A 22731-nucleotide genomic window follows, 5' to 3' on the forward strand; every position below is an offset into this window, starting at 1 on the left:
TCCTTTGCAGTGAAACAGTCCTGCTGGCATCTATTTCCTCGGGTAAGCCTCCGTAGGTGGTGATTCCAACACGCTGGGTCCCCAGATGGGGTACTGCCAGCGGCATCAGCTCCTGGGGTTGGAGAAGTTGGGGCCACTGCGTTTCAGATACAGAAATTCTGGGGAGTCCTGTCCATGGTGTGATCAGAGCCCTTCTAGCTAATCTCCCAGCTGCCCCGTTAACGGGGAGGACGGGCTGCTCACCTTGCCCACCAGGGCTCCAGGCTCTACTGTACAGGTCTTAGCAAGAGCTTGCCTGGTTAAGACTTCTCCTCTGGGACCTGCGGATCACGCCTCTGAATTACGAGCTGCACGTTGATGGTGGAATTCTGTGGTCAGCGGGCGCTGGAGGTGAGAGGCACAGAACTAGGTCCCCTTTAAGACCACCAGGCGTGGGGTGGGCTTGTGCTGCAGGAAGAGGAGGCCGATGTTTTGCTGAGAAGTCAGCCCTGTCCCTGTGCTCAGTTTGATGCACATAGACCAGTGATCAGATACATTTCTGTCCCCACGTGTCAAAAGCTCTGGAGACCTGAAGGCTCCTGACTGTACCTTAGAGACCTCCCTTATCAAAGGTAACACTTTCCTAATCAGACTCCTGTACTTGACCGTGGAGGCTTCTGTTCTCTCACTTGAATTTCATTTGCTCGCTGACCCCTAACCCCTGAATTCACCCTGCTGTGCTGCTTGTGGCCTTGCTGAGCTGCGGAACTGGCCTTATGGTGATAATACCGCACTGAACTCAGTTCTCTAACCTTTGTCAGCTTAATTTACGAAGTTGAATTAACCTTGGATTCTTGCATTCTCTGTATTTGACCTAATTTTTTTTTTCTTTTTATCTATTTTTTTTCTCTGTTTCTGTCTCTTCCTCCTCTTTCCTCCTTCCCCCTCCCCTCCCTGTGTCTGTCGTCGCATACACCACCTTGGACGTCACTGGGACATCCCCACTGCCACATTTGTTTTTAAACAACACCCCACATTCTCTCTGGGGACCCATTGCTTGGCACCTGCAGCGACCTTGGGAGGCTCCTCCGCATCCTACACCTTTGTCTCATTGCTTTTCTCTGCAGTGACTCTTCTCTTGCTCTGTTAGGAACTTGAACACACACACACGAAAATTTAAATTTGCTTAAAAGCCCAGTTCCTATGAGAATGATCAGTGCCCCCCCTCCTTTGGAAGAATCTATCAGGATTGCCACGGCCACGCCAACAAGCTCTCTGTGGAAGAGGAAGGTTTGGTGGTTGGAAACAAGCTGGACCTCCAGACATGTTATTCCCACCCACAGATAACGTTTGCACCACTTCCTATGAAGTTTGCCCCTTTTTTTCGCAGAGTATAAAAATGTTGGGAGCTCTTTTCTTTAGACCCTGTATATATATAAAAACCATTACGCTAGGTTTTTACACGTAAAAACCTTGTCTGTAAAAACTTACAGACAAGTCTTTACATGGCTGCTACTGGTCGCATTTTTGGTTCTTAACTGAAGATGATGTAGCAGAGGAAGGTTTCTAGGTGCCCTCTAAAGCTCGCATCAGATAGTTAAAGCCACCCGCGTCCCCACTCTAACCCCGTGCGCCTCCTCTGCCCTGCAGTAAGTAGTTGGCTTTGCTTGCGTTCAGTGCCCATGGTAAGCCCACTGCAGTCCACCAGAGCATTTTGCTGGCCAGATGGGCACAGTTCAGTTGCCATGTTGCCCAGACAGCGGAAGAACTCCGATTTAATCAGGTATTTTCTGGGGCTGATCCCACATTCTGGGAGGCACTTTGGTCCTGGTAGTATAACCAGCACCAGGCGCTGTTTAGGATGTGCCCAGCACCTGTGGGCTCTGGAAGGTCGTGTCTCCCATTCGGGGTGACTCCTGCTGCCTGGCTAAAGATCAGCCATGGACCTCGTGTCTCAGCAGATGTGGTCCAACTGTGACCCACCCTATTGCCTAAGTGGCAGTCCCCCAGGTCGGAAGCATCTGCTTTAAGCCTGGCCTGAGTCGCAACCCCTCCCCACACACGCTCAGTGGAGCTGAAGGTGGGGCGAGTCCTGAGCATCGATGAATCAGAACTCAGCCAGCCTGCCCCATTTCCAGAGTGTCCCTAACCCGACCCCCACCACCACCCCATCAGCCAGCCGGTCCCATTTCCAGAGTGTCCCTAAGCCCACCCCCCACCACCATCACATCTGTCAGTGGCTTCAGTGACGTGTTACAAATTTTGGTGGAAGCCAGCTGCTCCTCTGTTGTTGGGGGTACACCCCATCCCCCACGTGCCCCCGAGAGGAAGTGGGATGTGTTCGTTACAGTCCCTGTGGAGATTCCTGTTCAGTAGCATCAGTGTCTGTGCTCAGGGGTCCTTCTTGTGGTCGCATATCATTCCACATGTCTCATCTCTGAGCATCTCCACAGAAGTTTGATTTTTGTTCTGTTTGGTTCCTTCATTTTTAAGTTCTGTTGTTGTTTTTTAACGTTCGGAGACTAGCCTTTCCCTTTGGGAAACCAACTGTGATCCTATGATCTTCAGGGCGACGCTGCCCAAGTCGCTGGGCACAAACAGTCCTGTGTCCTCGGCACTGGCAGTTTAGAGGGTCACGTGCAGACACCGGAGGCCCCACGCTGCCCATCAGTGAGGCCAGGCAGTGCCTCTCGCCCCAGCCCTGTCGGCCTGCAGCCCCGCCACAAACCTCTCCCCGCCCGGTCCTCCACCTCCAGCCGCACCGGGGCAGCAGGCGCAGACACGGCTCTTAGACACAAGGAGAGGATTGCAGAGAGGCACACATGCCTCTGGGCCCAGCGTAGAATCCCAGCGCCATCCCGAGGGCAAAGGAGGACGAGATGGTCCTCGCACAGTGACCCATCACTGGGTCCCGCTCTTGATATCATCTTGGGCGGAAGTCACATATTCTCCCAGGAGAACCCATCCCAGTCCTATAGGCGAGGGCCCAAGCCAGTGTTCCTGAAGGGACTGCGGGGATCGGGCCCAAAGTGTGGGAAAGCCTGACGTCCATGAACCTGTCTCCTCGGCTTATTCTGGGCCAGGCAGACCCCAGCTGGGGTCCTTGCGTTGGACCCATTCAGACAGGCCCCTGGTTTGTAAGGAATGCCCTTCGGGGGTGGCAGCATTTGGGCACACGCCCCTCTCATGGTGGCTGTGGCCCCCAGCCCCTGAGACGGCTCCCTCTGCAGGAGGGCGCGCACACCACCTCGCTCAGCCATCCCTGCCCTGGCTCAGCGCTGCCCACGTTCCACACGCCACAGGGCTTCTCTGCTCATTTTTGGAGTATTTATACGGCAGGTTTGGATCACGTTTTTCTACTAATAAGAATGCTAATGTTGTTGTGCAGATAATCAGCAAGGCCTTGATGAAGTTTACACCTTTGCATTATTAAAGGAAATAACAGTTCATGTGAGCTCACCAGCGTGTTTGGATTTTATTTGATAACGGTGTATCCTGCCAGAGTCCTTCGCCTCCATTCACAGGGCCCCATGGATTACTTTGATCCTCAGAAGACCCTTTAAATGGCACCCCAGACTTGCAGCCCACTGAGTGGAGGTCTAGCCACTGGAGCCGCTTTTCCCTGCTCAGTTCTCTTAGCTCTCCTAAGTCAGAGCTGCTGTGTGGGGTCATGCCTCCTTGGACTTTCCCCCAGGAGATGGGGGAGGGGAAAGTGTCCTTGCAGAGCCGAGAAGGTCACCTTGGGGTCAGAGGCATGCTCTGGGCCACCAGACACACAACTCTGTTGCACGTTCTCCCGATTTCACGGCTCCCTTTACGACTTCATATCAAAGGCTGCACAGAATGGCCCGGTGACAGCGAATCGGAGAGAAGGTGTTCATTTGCAGACCCTACTCTGTTTATCATCACACTTTGTTGGACGCCTCCTGAAAGCCCCAAGACCTAGCCATCTGTTCACCAGAGTCTGGGAAGAAACAAGCAGACAAGGGGTTCAGGAGTGAACTGGAACCTCAGCTTAATGGTCCTGAGAGTCAGAGGAGGGAGACGGGCACGTCTTTCTGCACTGCCGTCCTGGGGCGCAGTGATTGCGGCCCCGGGTCATCTGCCAGGGCTGAGACTGGCTTCTCATTTTGCGGCATTTAAGAGCGTAGGCACTTGGATGTCTCAATCTTGGGCAAGCCAGGTCCCTGTTCAATACCCGCCCCCTAGACCAGGAACCACAGACGCTGAGCAGCCCCAGATCATAGCCTCAAGGTTCAGGGCAGCTCAGAGCCCAGAGGTTGTGGAGAAATTGCTCCCAAGAGGCACTCTTTGTATGCAGAGAGGTCGGGGAAGGTCAAGCAGAGACCTCAGAAGTTGTTTTCTTTTTCCTTTTGTAAAATGTTAAGCAATATTTAGGAGATAACCTTTGTCCTTCTGGTTTCCTAAACTGAACAATTCTGTAAAGGCCACTGAGAGGTAATGAATGTTGGCTTGACTTGGATATTCTTTCATTGCCATCCCAGTTTGTCTGTTATTTGCTTGCCAGGTTGCACAGTAGTAAATATTCCACCTGCCAATCCAGGAGAACCTAAGAGACTTGGGTTCCATCCCTGGGTTGGGAAAATCCCCTCGAGTAAGGCAAGGCAACTCACTCCAATATTCTTGTCTGGGAAATCCCATGGACAGAGGAGCCTGGCAGGCTGTAGTCCATGGGGTTGAAAAGAGTCGGACACAGCTTAGTGACTAAAACAACAAAAAAGTGTCCTTTACTTACGTTTTTTTGTAAAAGCACCACATACCCTTTCTTCAGCTTGAGGGGCACCTCACTTCCTCTGTAAGTCTAGATTCTTAGTGGTAAAGTGAGTGATCCCTTGGGGATAAGTCTTTGCTCTCTTTCCATCCTTCAAATACATCAGTAATGTTAAGGCTACCAGGTAAGATTACACAGCTCATCCTTGAGTGGTGAGTCATAGGAACAACTGTTACTCATCGTAATACAAGGATGAGAAAAACCTAGAAAACAGTGGTCCTCAAACTCTTAGTTGCATAAGAATCACTGGGATACTTGATCAAATCCTGAGCCTGAGCCTCACCCCAGAAATTGTGATTTCTTAGAGTGGGGGAACCCCCAAATCTGAATTCTTCACAAAGTGCCCCAGGAATTCTGCTGCAAGTGGAGAAACATTATGCTAAAAGGTATTTATTTTTCAACTAGAGATAAAAATCACAAGAATCTGTGAATAAAGATGGGACCTACTAAGTGTTTCAGTCTTACAGGAAAAAGTCCCGCTTGGTACACACTGTGGAGGTGATGGACATTAGGGAACCTATATCTTGTGCTGGGGGCCTTCCCAGGTGGCTCTAGTAATAAAGAACCCACCTGCCAATGCAGGAAACATAAGAGACGCAAGTTTGATCCCTGGGTAGGGAAGATCCCCTGGAAGAGGTCTTGGCAACCCACTCCAGTATTGCTGAAGAATCCCCCTGGACAGAGGAGCCTGGCGGGCTACAGTCCATGGGGTCCCAAAGAGTTGGACACAACTGAAGTGACTTAGCAGGAGCTGCGTCCTTTGCTGGGGACTGTGGGACATCTAACATGCAATGACAGGCTCTCAGAGTTAAAGAGGACTTGATAACATCCTCTATCCCAGGCCCTGCCCAGTGCAGGAACCTCAGCCCAGAGCATTATAGCATCCTGACCAAGGGATTTTCTAGCCTTTGCTTAATGCTTCTGGCAGCAGGGAGCTCATCTTCTGAGGCAGCGCACACTATGTCTGAAGAGCTCTTATTTGCTAGTTTTTTGTTTTCATCTGAGCTGAAGTTTGCCTGCCACCCCCTTAGTTTCCATCCCCTGGGACCCCTGGTTGAGACTGCCTCTCCCCTCTCATGACGTATCTTTAAGTATTTGGAGGCAGAGTTCTCATCTCCAAGGCTAAACACTGCTCATTTGTGCAGCAAATATTCTGTAAATATTTCTTGTAAGTTGAGTTGTGTTACTTGCTGGGGGAACAAGAAGTAGACAGAGACAAATATGCCTGCTAGGATATTCAAGAGGGTGGGGCCGCCAAACAAAAAGCACATCAATGGGGATTTCCCTGGGCGTCCAGTGGTTAAGACTCAGCACGTCCACTGCAAGGGGTGTGGGTTCAATCCTTGGTCAAGGAATCAGGATTCTGCATGCTGCACGGTGTGGCCAAAAAAAAAAAAAAAAATTCTGTTCATGTCAATGAAAAGAAAATGGCAGATGGAAATAATATAAGAAGGGAATTGTCGTTTAGTTGCTAAATTGTTGTTTAGTTGCTGTGTCTGAAACTTTTTGTGACCCCATGAACTGTAGCCCACCAGGCTCCTCTGTTCATGGGATTTTCCAGGCAAGAATACTGGAGTAGGTTGCCATTTCCTTCTCCGGGGGAATCTTCCTGACCCAGGGATTGAACCCACATCTCCTGAGTTGCAGGCAGATTCCTTACCACTAAGTCACCTGGAAAGTCAAGAAGGGAATAAAACAGAGTAATGTGGTAGATATGGGTGGAGAGTGCCCTGGCTTATGACGGTCAGAGGTGTGGGAGAGTCCACCGCACATGTGGGACATTTTAGACCAGGGAAAGCAACTTGAATCTTATGTCAAATGAGAGAGAAGACCTCTTGCCCTGCCTTCTGTTTTATATCAGTCTTATAGCCCTCCTGGCCCTTCCCCAAATGTCTTGTGATGTTGGCTTTGGCCTTCCAAGCCATGCAGCCCTCCAGAGGGTCTGCTGAGCCCAGGGCATGGGTGGATAATGGCTGTCTCTCCCACACAGACCACTTGGTGGTGGTTTGTTTTCCTTCCTTAGAGACGTGACTAGTCCCCTAAAACCATATTTATGTATCAACCTCAGAACATGGTGTTAGGGCCTTTGAGTCCAAAAGTACAGACATTCTTTCCCCGCAGTAATACCTTAGGCTCCTTCTGCAGGAAGTAGACAGTTAACACCTATTGGGTATGGAAGTCAGGAGACCACAGTGGCCTCTGGCCCTGAGTCACGGGATGGAGAGGAAACCCAAGGCCGTATTTCTTCTTGTTCGGGGAAGCAGCTTTGGGATTCTGAAGGCCAGGAAGGCCTGCATTGCTGTTTCTTTTCTTTTGTGTGTGGATGTGTGAGCACCTTAGAGAGGTGGAGTGGATGGTGTGGTGCTGGGGAGACCAGCTCTAGCTGACCGTAGGGACCCGTGGTCAATTTCCTGCTGCCAAAGCCTAGAGACAGAGTGACCAGAGCCGGGTGCCCTGAGCGTGGAGCCGGTCTCCAGACTCAGGTCTTCCTGAGAAACAGGCCATGTCTTCAGTGCAGGGTTGAAAGGGGCCAGTGGGAGAACCTGGCGAGGGCCTGGGAAGCAAAGGAGACCAAAATATTCAAGATCCTAGGCAGCTCCTCTGGTGTAGAAATTAGGTTGTGAGTGGTTGTCTCTTACCTGCTGGCCGGTGGCCCAGACCCTGAATTGAAGTTAGAAATAAGGACCATCAGAATGGGACAGCTGTTGAAGGAGCCCCACTGTGCCTGAGCAGGGCTCTGGGGCACACAGAGAGCCCCCCAGGAACACAGACCAATGCAGAAAGAGGATGTGTTCCATCTCCATCACCCTGGGTTACCTGTTTCTTCCGTGAACTGGCGTGTGATGTGGCCAGCAGCCCTCCAGGCAAAGGCTCAGGAAGAACCAGGTCGTGTTGGCCACAGCCCCTGCCTCCCATCCGCAGACGGGTCATCCCAATGGGTCTGGAGGACAGGGTCTGGTGGTGGGATGACACTGCTGTCCTGGCGGAACCCTGCCCTCCAGAAGAGGAAAATGAAACAGACTTTTCAGTCTGAGGTCATGGTTCCACACTGGCTTCCACAGAGCTCTGCATGGGTCCTTGCTTGCCCTCAGCACAGCCTCTGCCTTTCCGAAGCTGGTGGGAACCACCAGGCAATCCGGGGTTCACCGCAAGCACTAGCATGAACCACGAGGGCGTGCTCTGGAGCTGAACCCAGGGTCCTTTTGTGATACCGCAAGTAGCCCAGGGCCCTGGAGAATTCTAGGGGGACACCAGGGAGTAAGACACAGAGGTGGTCATTCGAGTGGGTCCAGCCAGAGCAGGGATGCTGGGCGTTGCTCGAATGTGAGAGGGTGCGTTTGTCTTGTGGTGGGCACGTGTCCCGTGTGAGTGAGCCGGCCGTTGCGGGAGTGTATCTCTGGGTGAGTCTGCTGAGTTTCCAGAAGTCAAATCCAAGTGGGCCTGGCTCCCAGATGGTGAGTATTCCCAGACCTTCTACCTTGCTCGGTGGGCCTGGGGAGACCCCCATGTCTCCAGAGCAGGTGGGTTTCATTCATCTTCCTAGTGCAGTGAAGGAAGGTCTGGTCCAAAGTCGAGATCCTCTGGGGCAATTCCTAAAGAGCAGGAAGGCATGGGGCATCTTGTCCCCGATGTCCCCACAAGCCCAAAGGGAGCCCTGGGGACCCTCTGCTCCCCCATCTGAGACCCTCTGCCCCTGTCTGGGACCCTGCCACTGGCAGCTCCCAGGGTTCCCGGGGAGACCAGCCAAGTGTGGGCTGAGAGCAGAGGCGGAGACATGGTGCCGGTCTGGGCCCCTGTCCTGGCTGGTGGCTGCCTTGTGCCCCATCCCCTGATCTGTGAGAGCAGGCTGCCATTCCTCCGTCTTGAAGATAGGAAGAGACCCTGATGTCTCAACCCCAAAAGGCCCAGGGTCGGTGGCACCCTGGACCCAAGTGCCGCGGCCGTCCAGTGGGCTCTACCCCACCTCCAGGGCTGTTGCTTAGCAGGTCCGGGTTTGTATCTCCAGGTACTAACCACCCCCATCCCTCTCTCCCTCCCACCCAAGCCAACGGCAGCCCCACCTCGGGCCTGAGCACTGGCGCCATCGTGGGCATCCTCGTCGTGACCTTCGTCCTGCTCCTGGTGGCCGTGGACGTCACCTGCTACTTCCTGAACAAATGTGGCCTGCTCATGTGCATTGCCGTCAACCTGTGTGGCAAAGCCGGGCCCGGAGCCAAGGGCAAGGACATGGAGGAGGGCAAAGCTGCCTTCTCGTGAGTGCAAACCCCCCCCTACTGCTAAGCACCCAGGCCCAGGCCCCAATCAGGGAGCCACCTCAGCCTTCCCATTGCAAACCCCAAGGGAAGCGAGGCATTAGAGAAATGTTAAAAGCAGACACCTGAACCCAGCCTCACATCTAGAATCTCATAGAAATTCCCTACGTAGGTCAAAATGAGAGGTGTGGTCAGAGCTTAGCCTGGAGGGGAGCTGCCCTGGAGAGACCCACTTGCTGTGCCACCTTCCATGCCGTCACTCACCAGATATTCACGGAGCAGCAGCTGCTGTGGGCATGGCACCGTCACCAAGCAGTAGGGGACACAGTGACCAAAACAGATGAGAGTGCCTGTCCTCCTGGAGGACGATCCAGACAGAATCTGTGCTCCAGCATCTCTGGAGAAACAGATCTTGAGCCAAATAGAGGAACCTTCACAGACTGTCACCAGGTGGGGCTGAGCCGCAGCCAGCCCAGAAGGGACAGAGCGAGGAAATAGGTTGTTAGCACCACCCATGCCAGGCACTGTGTATACACAAACGTGTACATAGACATATACTTTTACATGCATTGTATACACGCTTGCTCATGCACATATGTGTTTGTACTTACACTACATGTGTCACATATGTGTACGTGTAGGATGTGCATGTATGTGATCATATATGCATACGTTGTTGTTGTTTAGTCTCTTAGGAAGTTGAGTCATGTCCAACTATTTTGTGACCCCGTGGACTGTGGCCCACCAGGCTCCTCTGTGGGGGATTCTCCAGGCAAGATCACTGGAGTGGGTTGCCAGTCCCTTCTTCAGGGGATCTTGAACCCGAGTCTCTTGCATCGGCAGGGGAATTCTTTACCATTGTGCCACCAGGGAAGTCCATATAGGTAGACACACATGTATACATGCGTGTTACTTACATGTGCATATTCTTATACATACATCATATTCGTGTAAATACTTACATATACATGTGTGTGTGTTTACATATACTCACACATATACAGGTATGTGTGCAAACTTACATATACATATATATACTCAGGTGTTCATGTACATTAGTACTTTATATATATATACTTAAATATATACATGCATCATAAACTTGTGTATACTTATATAGACTTACACGTGTACGTACATGATATACGTGTTCATTCTTACATATACACATAGGTATGCATGTACGTATTTACTGTGTATACACACATAGATGACTTCAGCACTAGTCTGCGCCAGGTGCTTTCCTCAGTACTTTATATTCGTTGTCTCAGTTGATGTCCGTAACGCCTAGGCAAGTGGAGACTGTTACTTGCCCCATTTTGCCAGGTGGGGACACAGGCATGGGTGAGCGAGTGAGGTGCTCAGGGTCACACAGCTGGCAAGAATGGGGGCTGAGATGCAGCACTGGGCTCTGGCTCTGGATGCACCGCGCCCCTGCCAGCCTGGGGCTGGGCGCAGGTACCTGAGTGTGGCTGGCTTCCCTGGAAGCCCCCTGCCTCCCCCAGCTCTCCGGGATGGAACCAGCGGAGCTCTCTCCACAGGAAAGACGAGTCCAAGGAGCCCATCGTGGAGGTGCGAACGGAGGAGGAGCGGACCCCAAATCACGACGGAGGGAAGCACACGGAACCGAACGAGACCACGCCGCTGACGGAGCCCGAGTACGTGGGCCCCTCCCTGGCAGAGCCCCACACCCACCACAGCACCCTACCCACACCTCCGTGCTTACCACCTGCGGCTCCGGGCCCAGCATCACCGGCCAGACTTCTGGAGCCCTGGGCCAGGAATGCCTGACCCCACTCTCCTCAGAGAGGAGGCATTCGTGGTCCTATCTGTGGGTGACCTTTTAAAGAGCTCTGTGCATCAGTGGGATCCCTAGACCCTGGGCCCAGGTCACACACACCCACACCCACACACACACACACACACACACACACACACACCCCGGAAATGACTCAAGGAGACAAACCTCAGTGAGAGAGCTTAGATTCTGTTTAGGATTTCCAAGAATTTTAGGGTTTTCTGCATTTCTTCCTAAAAGGGTGAGGAAAGCTGGGGACCTGGTAAAGCCTGGCCCTCCTGGTCTCTTAAGTCTTGAGGATCACCAGTCAGAAGGCACGTCCAGCTTTGGGTGTCATGAATGCCAGGCTGTCGTGGGTACCGTGGGTTTGAAGGGAATGGAGTTTGATGGACGTGCAGAATCTCTGGCTGGACAGCGCCCCAGCCCTGAAGGGCCACGTGGAGCCCCTGTCTGTGAGGCAGCTGGACCCGATTCCCCAGGGACCTCGGATGCCTGCGGTGGTGGACGCTGAGCTCAGCTGGCCTCTCCCCGGGTCGAGATGCGAACAGGGCCCGCTGCAGGTGTCAGGGAAAGGGAGCCCCAGGCAGGCGGCAGGGAGGAAGGCGAGAGGCCCCGCCAGGCGCCACGTTCTCTGTCGTCTCCTGTGTCCTCTTCTGCCCACCTGGGCGTGTGCTGCCTCCCGTGTCCTCCTTTCTCTGTGGGCCTGCGTCCTGCCTGTGCGTCCCTGCATGCCCGCCCTCGGCCCCCTCCTTGGCCTCCGCCTGCTCTTGGCTTCTCTGTCTGTCTCAGCTTCATCGTCTATCTCTTCTACTTCCTGTCCTCCCCGCAGGCTGCCTGCTGACACCACAGCCACTGTGGAGGACATGCTGCCTTCTGTCACCACCGTCACCGCTAACTCTGACACTATCACCGAAACCTTTGCCACTGCTCAGAACAGCCCCACCAGTGAGACCACCACCCTGACCTCCAGTATCGCCCCCCCGGTCGCGGCCACCCCTGATTCAAACTCTGTGCCCGCCGGCCAGGCCACCCCGTCCAAGGGGACCGGCGTCACTGCCGCCTCCCCGGCCCCGGCCCCAGCCCCCAAGGTCGCCCCCCTCGTTGACCTGAGCGACCCTCCGACCTCAGCCCCGGCTGCCAGCAACCTGTCCTCTAGCGTCCTGGCCACCCAGGGGGCCGTGCTCAGCCCCAGCGCCCCGGCCAGCGCGGGCGAGGCCCCCAAGGCCCCTCCAGCCAGCAAGGCCGTCTCCCCGTCGGGAGCCAGTCCCCTGGCAGCTGCCCCGACGGCCCCTGCCCCGGAAGCCCCCCAGGCCAAGCAGGAGGCTCCCGGCACCAAAGGTCCCGACCCCGAGCCCACCCAGCCCGGCGCCTCGAAGAGCCCACCCGAGGCTGCCAGGGCCCTCGCCAGCCCGAAGAGCGAGGCGGCCTCCGTCAGCACCACAAACCCTGCCCAGGGCGAGGACTTTAAAATGGACGAAGGGAACTTCAAGACCCCAGATATTGACCTTGCCAAGGATGTTTTTGCAGCCCTGGGCTCTCCTGCTCCCGCCGCTGGGGCCAGTGGACAAGCCTCTGAGCTTGCTCCTTCCACGGCCGACGGCTCTCTTCCGCCTGCACCAGCCAAGACCGAGTACGGCCTCTCTCTGTCCGCTGTCGTCGGGTGGTGTCCTGTGGTGTGCGTCTGTGCTGTGCTGTGTCCTCCCTGATAGATGTGTCTGCAGCCTCATGCAGGGCTTCTCGGAGGCGACTGTCAGCCAGGGGCTGGGCCAAGGCAGAGAGCGGGGCACAGGCAGGCAGCCGCCTGCTTACTAATTAGGCCGTGTTAATTACGTTTGATCCTTATCGTCCTAGCAGTGGCATCTCTTGTCCCTGGAGGAGCCCTTGCATTTGGGTCGCTGATGAGCATAGCTCGGGAAGTGAGCTAAAGAGGCCAAGGTGCCCTCATCGGCCACCCTAGGGCCCACAGGCGGGGTGTCATCCAGGGCCAAGGCCAAGTCCCCACCAGCATGGCACAGTGGTGCAGGAAGTGAAGAGGCAGACCCCGAGGCTTGTAGGGGGTGGGTAGGATCTGATCCAGAAGCCCCCCGAGACACCCTAGCCCGGATGCCCACACACCCCCCTGCTCCTGCTTCTGCCCCGAGTGACTGGGGAGACTCAAGCTCCCAAGCCCTGAATGAGGGCCGGGTTTCCCAAGTTCAAGACCATGTCCTTCAGCGTACAGGTTTCTTAAATGTGAGGCCAAAATGCAGGGGCACCAGCTGGGCCTGGAGTCTTAGCCTCCTCTTGTGCGTCCTTAGACCAGCTTCTCACTCCTGGGACTGACTGAGGCCAAGGGTGACTGAGTCAGATGGAGGTTTTTATAGAGGCTCCTTGGCTGCACCCAGATAAGCTGGGGTGCTGCCACCCAGAGTCACAGAGGGGACCCTCACCAGGAACCCTGAGTCTGTCGGGAAATAAAAGGATGGCCCTGCCCATCCAACCGCACTCAGCTCCCCTGGAGCCTGGCAGCCCACTCCAGCCTCTCACCAGACTCCCATGGAAAACTGCCATGGTAACAGAGCATCTTCTTATCCTGCGCGGGGAAAGCCCTACAGGGGCATCACCAGGAAGGGCAGAGCACTGAGCGGTGGGCCTGCAGACAGGCAAGCGTGATTTGCAGAGGGTCCCCTGGAATCAGTCCCGGGGAGCCCAACACACACACAGCGTTTAGATCAAGCTGGGCAGCTGCTGCTGCTGCAGCCGTGCAGGGTGAGCGGAGGCTGCTCCTGAAACACTTCCACACTCCAGGTAAAGCTGGAGCCCCCCCCGCCACCCACATCAGATCAGGACTAGAAGGGCGCCTTCCTCTGATTCAGCGGCTCTCCACTTCGGCTGCACATCTAGAGCCACTTGGGTGCTTTTAAAAGTCACCGCATTCTGCCCCAGGAGATCAGGATTTCTGGGGACACGGCCCAGGGTCAGTGATTTTCAGAGACTCCAGGTGATCTGGAGATGCAGCTGAAGTAGGAGTCCAGTGCTCTTTTGAGGGACTGGCTGGAGGGTGGGTTACGGCACACGGTGATCTCAGTGCTGTTTTCCCGATTCTCCGCAGGAAGGGTCCCGTAGAAGCGAAGCCGGAGACAGAAACGAAGCCAGCGCCAGCCGAAGTCCAGACGGTCCCCAACGATGCCACACAAACAAAGGAGAATGAGAGCAAAGCGTGATGGGTGACGAGACACCAGCAAAGATCAAAATAAAAAGTGACACAACAGCTTCACCAGAGCATCTCCAATATCTCACACACACACACGCACACACACACACACACACACACTTCATTCCTCTAGTGTCTTTTGCCTTTAAAAAAAAAAAAAACTAAGCAGATCAACATGGGATCTCCTTTTTGTAGATTTATAGAAAGGGTTCCTTTGTTGCGCACTCACTTGTAAGAAAATGAGACAAAAACGTGAAACCCACAGCCAAACTAGGACACTCGGTTCCCTGAAACCATTTAAAAATCAAACAAAAGGACCCCAAATTAAGAATCTAGGAAGCTCAGAAGAAAAAAGAATCTAGGTTCAGGATTTTGGTGTTGCCGAACCGGCACAGACCGGGTTCAGAGAAATAACTTCCAGACGCTAAGACTAACCGAATGAACAAAGTCCAAGTTTATTTTTCTACTTTCAGTCGAGTTTGGACTCTGTGAAACCTCATAAATAAGTTATAATTTCTGTTCACTTTGTATTTGTTCAGTATGCAAAGTGTATCACCCTTCCTAGCTGAATTCAATTCCCACATAGACTCTTGTTTTGTAGGAAGAATGCCAAATGCAGCTTCTGGGGGTAGATCTCAATTTGCAGTATTCGGATTTCTTTTCTTTTCCTTTTCTTTCTCCTTTTTTTTTTTTTCTTTCTGCCAACTTTGCTTTCCAGTGTTTACAAGTTGACAAATGTTTGACTTCAGTTGTGTTTCGATGTCCATGTAAAATAGCTGCCTTTTTTTTTTTTTTTAATTACAAATACTGCCTAGAGGTGTAGGATCCTCCCAGGACAACTTTACAAAATCTAATTGTTTACAGTGGCTCTTCCCCCCATCTGATTTGAATTTTTTTTTGCCTGTGTGGGACTCAGGTGAAGATCCATCTTGTTCTGGAATGGTTTTGCTTTCGGGTTTTCGGTTCCGTTTGTTTGTTGTTTGCTTGTTTCCTTGGGGGTTAGACCACTTCTGATTAGCGACCACCTGCCTGTATCTGTGAAAAGGATCTGCTCCCCAGGCGTCCCCACCCTTCCTTTTGAAGGACTCTTAGGCTTTGTTGAATGAAGCAGAGAAGATTGTATAGTTGGGGCTGGTCTTGGTGAACACACATTTTTACCCCAAACATCCCCTTTTTTTGTAGAAAGCCAAATAAAATATATACATACAATTTCCTTTTGAGCCCAGAATCTAGATTTGAGCGGAAGAGCATGTGTGCTTCAGGGAATTAGTGTCTTTTTTTGGAAATCTGTTGAAGTAAAATAACATCAGCCTTCTGTTCACTTAGGCAGCATTTGTAGAAACAAAAGGAAAAAAAAAAAAACACCAACCTGCTGTCTAGAGTCATAAAACAACTTTTCCTGGATTGGAAACCAAGTGGGGGGGAAAAAAATACAGAAACTTTAAGGGGGATGGGAGGGGGGAGAAGGGAAAAGCCAGCCCTTTGTATAGAAATTTTGCTTTTTTTTTCCCTCATTCTACTTTAGAACTGCAAGCTTGTGCACTGTGGATGCGTGAATATTTTAGTGTGAAACGTGTTTTTGTCATAGTATTGAAATAAAACTTCAACATAGTTTGGTTGTGGAAGGTATAGCAGATAGTTCAGAAAAAAAAAAACATTCAGGAAACAAAAAATAACTCTTAAAAGGAATTGAAGCCTTTAAACAAAGAATGAAATAGAAACGATGATGATGATGACGATGATGCTAAGTCAACAGAAATGAGCGCTCTGCGGGCACCTTTCCCAAGGTACAGAGAAAGCAGCCAGAGGTTAGGGTGGCAGGACTCCCTCTGCGTCCGTTCTGTGGGCCACACTCCCCCCTGTGCTGACACTTCTGCAGTCTGGTCAGTGGCGCTTATGCTAGATTATTTCAAACTGTGAAAAATAATGGTCTTGTCATTTGCTCAGTGTGGAGTTGTTTTGCATTTTCTCAGCTCCTGGGGATGGAAATGGAGGATCTGGGTCTACACAGGTCTGGCCCTTTGACCTTGGGGCTTGCACAAATCTGTGCTTTGCACGCACAGGCCCCCAGGACCGAGCCAGGTGACGACAGTGGTTAGAGCACGCAGCAGATGGGAGCTCCCGGGCGCTGAGACAGAGGGGAGGACCCAGCAGGGAGCAGTGGGCTCCTCTGCTTCCCCAGGTTATCAGTGGAATCGATTCCTCATCTTGGGATGGGAATGGCTTCGACCACCTCAGCCAAGCCCACACTATACCTCACTGAGACTGTGCATCTCACTTCAAGGGGTTGTGGTCATGTGAACTGATTTTGGTTCTGATGGTTAGGAAGAGAAAGAGGTATGGTCGACCCTCAGATAACCTGGCCCAGGGCAGCTGACTCCCCGCCCCCTCCCCAGACCCTGGCTCTGCTGGAACCCCAAACTCCGCCATCCTTTTGTTCTGCTCTCTCCCATCACACGTAGATTTGTCTCTGCATGCGTGAGCCTTCCTTTCTTTGGAAAAAAAAAAAAAACAGAGCAATGCTTTCTCTAAAGTCATAGAGGGAGTCGCTTTATTTTCAAGACGTTGTATCTTTTATGTTAAGAGATAAAAGCTTATAGTTTTCCTTTTTTAATTTTTTGAAGGAGGGATCACCCTACCAGCTTCCACTGTCTGTGTGTCTATATGTGTATGTGCCATACATATGTAGTCACATAAAGACCGGCATGGCCAGGTTCTGCCAAGAGGGGCACTCGGGTGCCACGCGTGGGGCCTCCGAACCCTGAAGGGCCGTAGTGTATATAGTGCAGCTGTGAAGTGGAACGTGGTTTTCACACTTTCCTATGGAGCCTTCCGACTCCCAGGCTTTCACTGTAGGCTGTCTGTCCGGATGGTGGTTATCAGATCTCCATTAACATCTCTACCCAGCATTCCCGACTTCGGGGGCCTTCTCTCTTGTTACAGACTTTTTACCAAGTGAAACATCGATACCACCTTTGTTTCATTCTCACCGGTGTAAATACTGAGTACTAACTGAGAATTTTGACTTTGCATTCTGTCAGAATACTTGTGTTCAATAAAAATTGAAAGAAAAAAAAAAGCTCTTATGGCCCAACTGGAATTTCTTTCAAGTCAATGGACGTTTGTCGTGTGAATCAAATGTGGAAATGACACTGGTATTTTTTTTTAACACCAGTAAAACCCAGGGTCCTGAGTTTGTGTTGCCTGAATGATGGGGTTTCTAGTCTTTTCTCGCAGGTTGATAGAGGAGTTCTCATTGAGAAGGACCAAATATCAGAGTCCGAAAGGTGTCATTCAAGTCCTGGTTCTGCCACTTTCCTCTTGACATTGGAAGAGTTACTTAATCTCCCCGAGACTCAGTTTCCCTTTTTGACAAACAGGAAATGCCAAGAATAGTAGACTTGGGTACTGGCGATGAAGCACTGTATAGGAAAGCCTTGGCACATAGCAGATACCCAATAAATTGAAGTGGCGCACTTGCCTCCCTGCTGTGTGATAACAGCGAACCCAGCTGGAGTCACAGCGCACCCTGAGCTCCAGGGCGCCAACCCACGATAGACACCCGAGACTTCTAGGGTATATAATGCCCCTCCTTGTTGCTTTTGTCATCCCGCTCAGCACTTGGAGCCTTAATTCAGCCCCCAGGATTTACTGAAGCCTCTGAGCCAGAGAGTGAAGAAAACTTTCCCTCGGCTCAGAATTCTCTTGCATACACTACCATGCGTCTGTGTTGGGAAGAAGCAGCCAATAGGATTGGGTTTGTTTAACTATGGAATCAGGAGTTCCTAGAGAAGAGCTGGCCCAACGGCCAGGTGGAGGTGAGACCGGCAAAGAACCCAGGGGGCAAAACATTGCTTCTGAGGGCTGGCCCTCTACCTGCACCAGTCTGAATGAGACTGCCCTTCATGTCTATCGGCCTCACCCTGGTCCCAGCCTGGGTCAGTCTGAAGTCACTCCCAGGGTTTGCTCCTTCTCTGGCCATAGGACCTGCTTAAATGACGCAGAGCCACATGAATCTGCGGGGCATCCTGTGCCACAAATTTCCAGCTGCATATAGTATGGCGAGGGGTGCAAGGAGCACATTGCTTTTCAAGATTTGGATGACTCTCCACTACCCATGAGGGCTTGCTTCCAGAACCTTCCTCCTTCAGGCCAGTCTCTCTCAGCTTCGCTAAGTACTTTTCGAGTGTCTCAAGATGCTCCAGGAGACAAAACACTGTCCAGTGCAACGTTCGTTCATTGTGGGGGGACTGGGGCAGACAATACACGCCCAAGCACTGATGACCGTGGCGTCATTAGGGCTGTGCACCAGCGTCCCAGTTCCCCTCTCTCCCAGCACACAGTAGGATTGTGCGTCCCTGTTCACTTTCAGTAGGCGTGGCCACATGGCTCTCTCCGGACACTGGAGTATGAACAGGGACATGCATGTCACTTCTACACGGGGCCTTTGAAAGCCAGTGGGTCCTACTGTGGCCCCTTTCCCTGCGCCACCAACTCTGCACGTGGTTCAAGCGCCATCATCTGGGCCCAGAGTGAGGAGTGTGAATAGGCCCATGATGGACCTGTAACATGCATGAGCAATCAACCCAGTAAATGTTTAACAACCAGCTCTCCAAAGAAGGAGGGGAGGGGGGATATATGTATGGGGGGGGGGGGTATGTTTATTATAAACTTTGCTGACATAATCAAGTTATAACAGTCATGCACACAGTACTCTGTACTGAAATCCATGTATCCAATCGATACAGATGCTTTATTTTTGCTGAAGTCTTGTATCCATAATCAACCTGTGGTTGCAACTGATGGATGAGCATAGTTCAACATAAATGTTGGCTGATGTATTCATTTATGTTAACAAGTAAGCTGAAAGTGACGCAATGAAGATCTATGAGTCAGAACTTCACTCGTTCATCAACAGTGAGCAACCTCTTTGCCAAATCAGGTGTAAGTTTTTGAATACTGCTTCAGTTTTTGCTATTCAGAGTGTAATGGCTGCAGACACAATACTTTAAAGTTTAATCTGCATCATAAATATTTTTCCCATCACTCCTTTAAGTCAAGAAAAGCACACACACAGAGAGACACAAAAGCAATCAAACCTTGATTTGTAGCATTTGTTGATTTCAGGGATATGAAAATATTTCCAATATGACTGATTACAACATGTCATCACTGGATGAGGAATTAGGTAGAGATACACAGTAGCTTGGGGCTTCCCAGGTGGCGCTAGTGGTAAAGAATCTGCCTGCCAATGCAGGAGACTTAACAGATGCAGGTTCGATCCCTGAGTCGGGAGGAGGGCAAGGCAACCAACTCCAGCCTTCTTGCCTGGAGAATACCATGACAGAGGAGCCTGGTGGGCTAGTCTATGGGGTCGCGAAGAGTCGGACACGACCAAAGTGACTTAGCATGCACCCTCATACGGTAGCACATATTATATAGTATTCCCAACATGCAAATGAAAGAAGCGTAGATAACCTCAAGCATAGAGGTCATAATGATATGGAGTATACCATAAACTTTGTATACACCAATGATAATACTGAAACAATGGAGAACTGATATGTTTTGAATATGTATCGCCTCATCTTAAGTATGTTAATTGTAAGTTTATGTAATTTAACTTTTAATAATGATGCTGCTTAACTATGACTCACAAATTTCCTGAAAATTTAACTGGCTCTCTTGGTCCAGGACAAGTTGGCTCCAGCCTACCAAGGGATGTTCCTTTATGTCACAAGCCACTTCACCTCAGGATCCGCTACCCTAGCGTTATTTAGCCTATCGTGGCTAACTCAGGGAGTGCTAAGTCCTATGGACAATAATAAATCCAAGTGAGGGGGAAGTCAGAGTAGTCCTCTCTGAAAAGATACTCCTGAGCAGCAGGCCTGAAAGAAGTGAGCTACTGAGCTACGCAAATGTCTGAACAGAGATATCTCAGGCAGCAAGTGCAAAGGTCCTGAGGTGAAGGCTTAGTTGGTGTGTTTGATAAAGAGTGAAGAGGCCAATTCAGCCAGAGCAAAGAGCAAGGGATGGTGTGTGGCAGTGGCTGAGGAGTAGGAAATAAGTCAGAGGTATCCAGAGCTAGCTCACAGAGGGTCTGTTGACTATGGTTAGAATTTGGTTCTTTCTTCAACCAAGATGGAAGGCTGAGAAAAAAAATTTGAACAGAAGCCTGACATGACTTCAGTTTTAAAACTGTCACTCTGCTGCTGGGTAGAGAATAGACCACAGGAGGGCAAGAGAAAAAACAAGGATACCAATCAGGAGGCACTAATGTAGATGAAACGAGATGGTGTGTGTGGAATAAGCTGGTTCCATTTCCAAATGGAAATGATGGGCAAATGATTCTGGCTCTGCTGGAGGTAGAAACGACAGAAACGAGTGATGGATATGGATCTGAGAGTGGCGTCAAGGATGACTTCTGGATTTGAAGCCGAATCAACTGGAAAATGTGTGTGAAAGTCGTTCAGTCATGTTCAACTCTTTGCGACCCCATGGACTATAGCTCACTAGGCTTGTCTGTCTAGGGAATTCTCCAGGCTAGAATACTGGAGTGGTTGCCATTCCCTTCTTCAGGGGATCTTCCCAATCCAGGGACTGAACCCAGGTCTCCTGCATTGCAGGCAGATTCTTTACTGTCTGAGCTACGGGGGAAGCCCTATCATTCCTGGGTTCTATCCCTGGGTCAGTTGCAACGAGTCGGACACGACTGAGTTACTTTCACACACGCAACTGGAAAAATGGAATTGCCATTTACTCTCTAAAAGGAGTCATGGAGAAGCAGAGTTTGGGAACGCAGACTCTGTTTCTGGACACCCCAAGTCTGAGATCCACGTGAGCATCCTAGTGAAGATTTAAACAGACTGAAGTTCCAGAGTCTGGAGACACATGTGAAAGCTGTCAGCTCAGAGCTTGTGATTAAATCCCTGGCACTTGCTGAGGTCAACCAGGGGACGAATGTAGGCTAAGAAGAGGAGAGAACCAAGCATGGAACCCAAAAAAGAAAATCCCCAGGCAGCTCTGTGGCAAGGAAGAAACCGAGGAGCTCTCTATCTGGCTCTTACAGCAACGGCATTTACACAGGGGCGAGGGGAGGAGCCAGCTGACACTGATGAGACGGAAGGCCACCCGATTCCAGGCTGCCACTGCCAAGCGCAGACGCCGACCCTGCCCCTCATCGGTCAAGACCTTGGCTTCTGTCCGTGGTCTTCCTCTCCCCCAGAGTTCCCCCATCACCCTAGATGACTTCAGTGCTTTGTGCGGACCACCCCTCCAACACACAGCTTCACTGCCTTGTCAGCAGTGACCTTGAACCACCTCATCCCTTGACCAAACCACAGACCCAATCATCATCTCAGTCATCCAACCTGAATCAGAAGTTCAGATTTACATTACAGCAGTGCTCTCCATTGCTGCTGGCCCATCCAGCTCTCACTCAGCTGTTTTTCCATGTGTATGTCTCTTCAGTTGTGCAGACATGTCTGACTCTCTGTGATCCCATGGACTGCAGCCTGCCAGGCTCCTCTGTCCACAGAATTTTCCAGGCTACTGCCAATAAATCAGTGCTTCGTGCTTGCTGAGGCTGCTACTCACTGACTCCCAGATTTTTCCCTACTTGCTACATTCTCCCTTCTTCTCCCTCCATATCCGGCTTCCATTCCCAAGTCCAGCATGCTAACCACTCATTCCCTGAAATCCAACAGCCCTTACCTCAGTGTTCTCACTCTGCATCCCTCTTATAAAACTCCAGCCCTGGAAAATCATCTGGCTACATCTCTTTGCTCACACTTGGACAGCTGGGTGCCACTGGAGAATAAACAGGTAACCAGTCACATTCGTATCAGTAGATTAAGGCCCTCTCAATTAGGCTCTAAAGATAGCAGCGCCCAACAATCCAAATGACATTTCTCAACAACTCATGCATTGCCAACAAAACATCTTCACTTTCCCCAAACCAACTCCTCTGTCAAGCCATTCCTTCCATTTCAGCTTATGGCCTTGCTTCCTTCTTCTAAAAGAAAAAAAACAGGTGGCAGAAAGGAACATCCTCAACCTCGCACATAAAACCCACAACCAACACACACACACACACACACACACACCCCCATACTCTCCCTGCCTCTTGGCTCCTGTATAAGGAAGCAGCTTCTCCCCTTCCTAAAAGCAATCTCCATCACTGGGCACTGGCCTTTTGCTCCTCCATTTATGGATTCTTTCTCCATCCATTCAAGATCCATTTAACAGATATCACTGAGCACCAGCCATGGCCATGACTGTTCTAGATGCTGGGGAAGCAATGACCTCACTGTCGTGGAGCTGACACTCTAAATATACATCATGAGTCCAGAATAAGTGAGGTAAGAAGTACGCAGTAAGGAAAGGAGGCTAGTGAGTCACAGAGGAGAAACAGCTGTTTGACATGCAGGAGTAGGTGAAGACCTTTCCGAGGAACTGGCATTAAGCAGAGAGCGAAGAACCAGAAGGGGGCCTCCCTGGCGGCACAGTGGTAAAGAACCCACCTGCCAATGCAGGAGACGCAGGTTCAATCCCTGGAGAAGGCAATAGCAACCCACTCCAGTATCCTTGCCTGGGAAATCCCATGGGCAGAGGAGGCTGGAGGGCTACAGTCCGTTGGATTGCAAAAGAGTCGGACTCGACTGAGCACAGCATAGCAAGAACAAGAAGGAGCCTGTGTTCCACGCACCTGGAGCCC

General features: G+C 51.3%; 1 protein-coding gene across 18 annotated transcripts in view; it reads left to right on the forward strand.

Annotated features, from left to right (window-relative positions):
• Nucleotides 1-17094, forward strand: part of NCAM1 (neural cell adhesion molecule 1) — a 368148-nt gene extending 351054 nt beyond the window's left edge. For 11 of the 18 annotated variants that reach the window (XM_069555054.1, XM_069555053.1, XM_069555043.1 and 8 more), the window contains 3 exons: nucleotides 8817-9024; nucleotides 10566-10682; nucleotides 13914-17094. In XM_069555054.1, the coding sequence (XP_069411155.1) occupies nucleotides 8817-9024; nucleotides 10566-10682; nucleotides 13914-14025 (437 nt within the window). In that variant the 3' untranslated portion in view covers nucleotides 14026-17094. Of the gene's footprint in view, nucleotides 1-1049; nucleotides 3439-8816; nucleotides 9025-10565; nucleotides 10683-11651; nucleotides 12453-13913 lie in introns of those variants that run through there. The other 7 variants (XM_069555056.1, XM_069555057.1, XM_069555060.1 and 4 more) reach the window with 2 other exon arrangements.
• The last annotated feature ends 5637 nt before the right edge of the window (nucleotides 17095-22731 follow it).

This window comes from Ovis canadensis, chromosome 15 (genome assembly GCF_042477335.2).
Source record: "Ovis canadensis isolate MfBH-ARS-UI-01 breed Bighorn chromosome 15, ARS-UI_OviCan_v2, whole genome shotgun sequence".
NCBI lineage: Eukaryota > Metazoa > Chordata > Mammalia > Artiodactyla > Bovidae > Ovis > Ovis canadensis.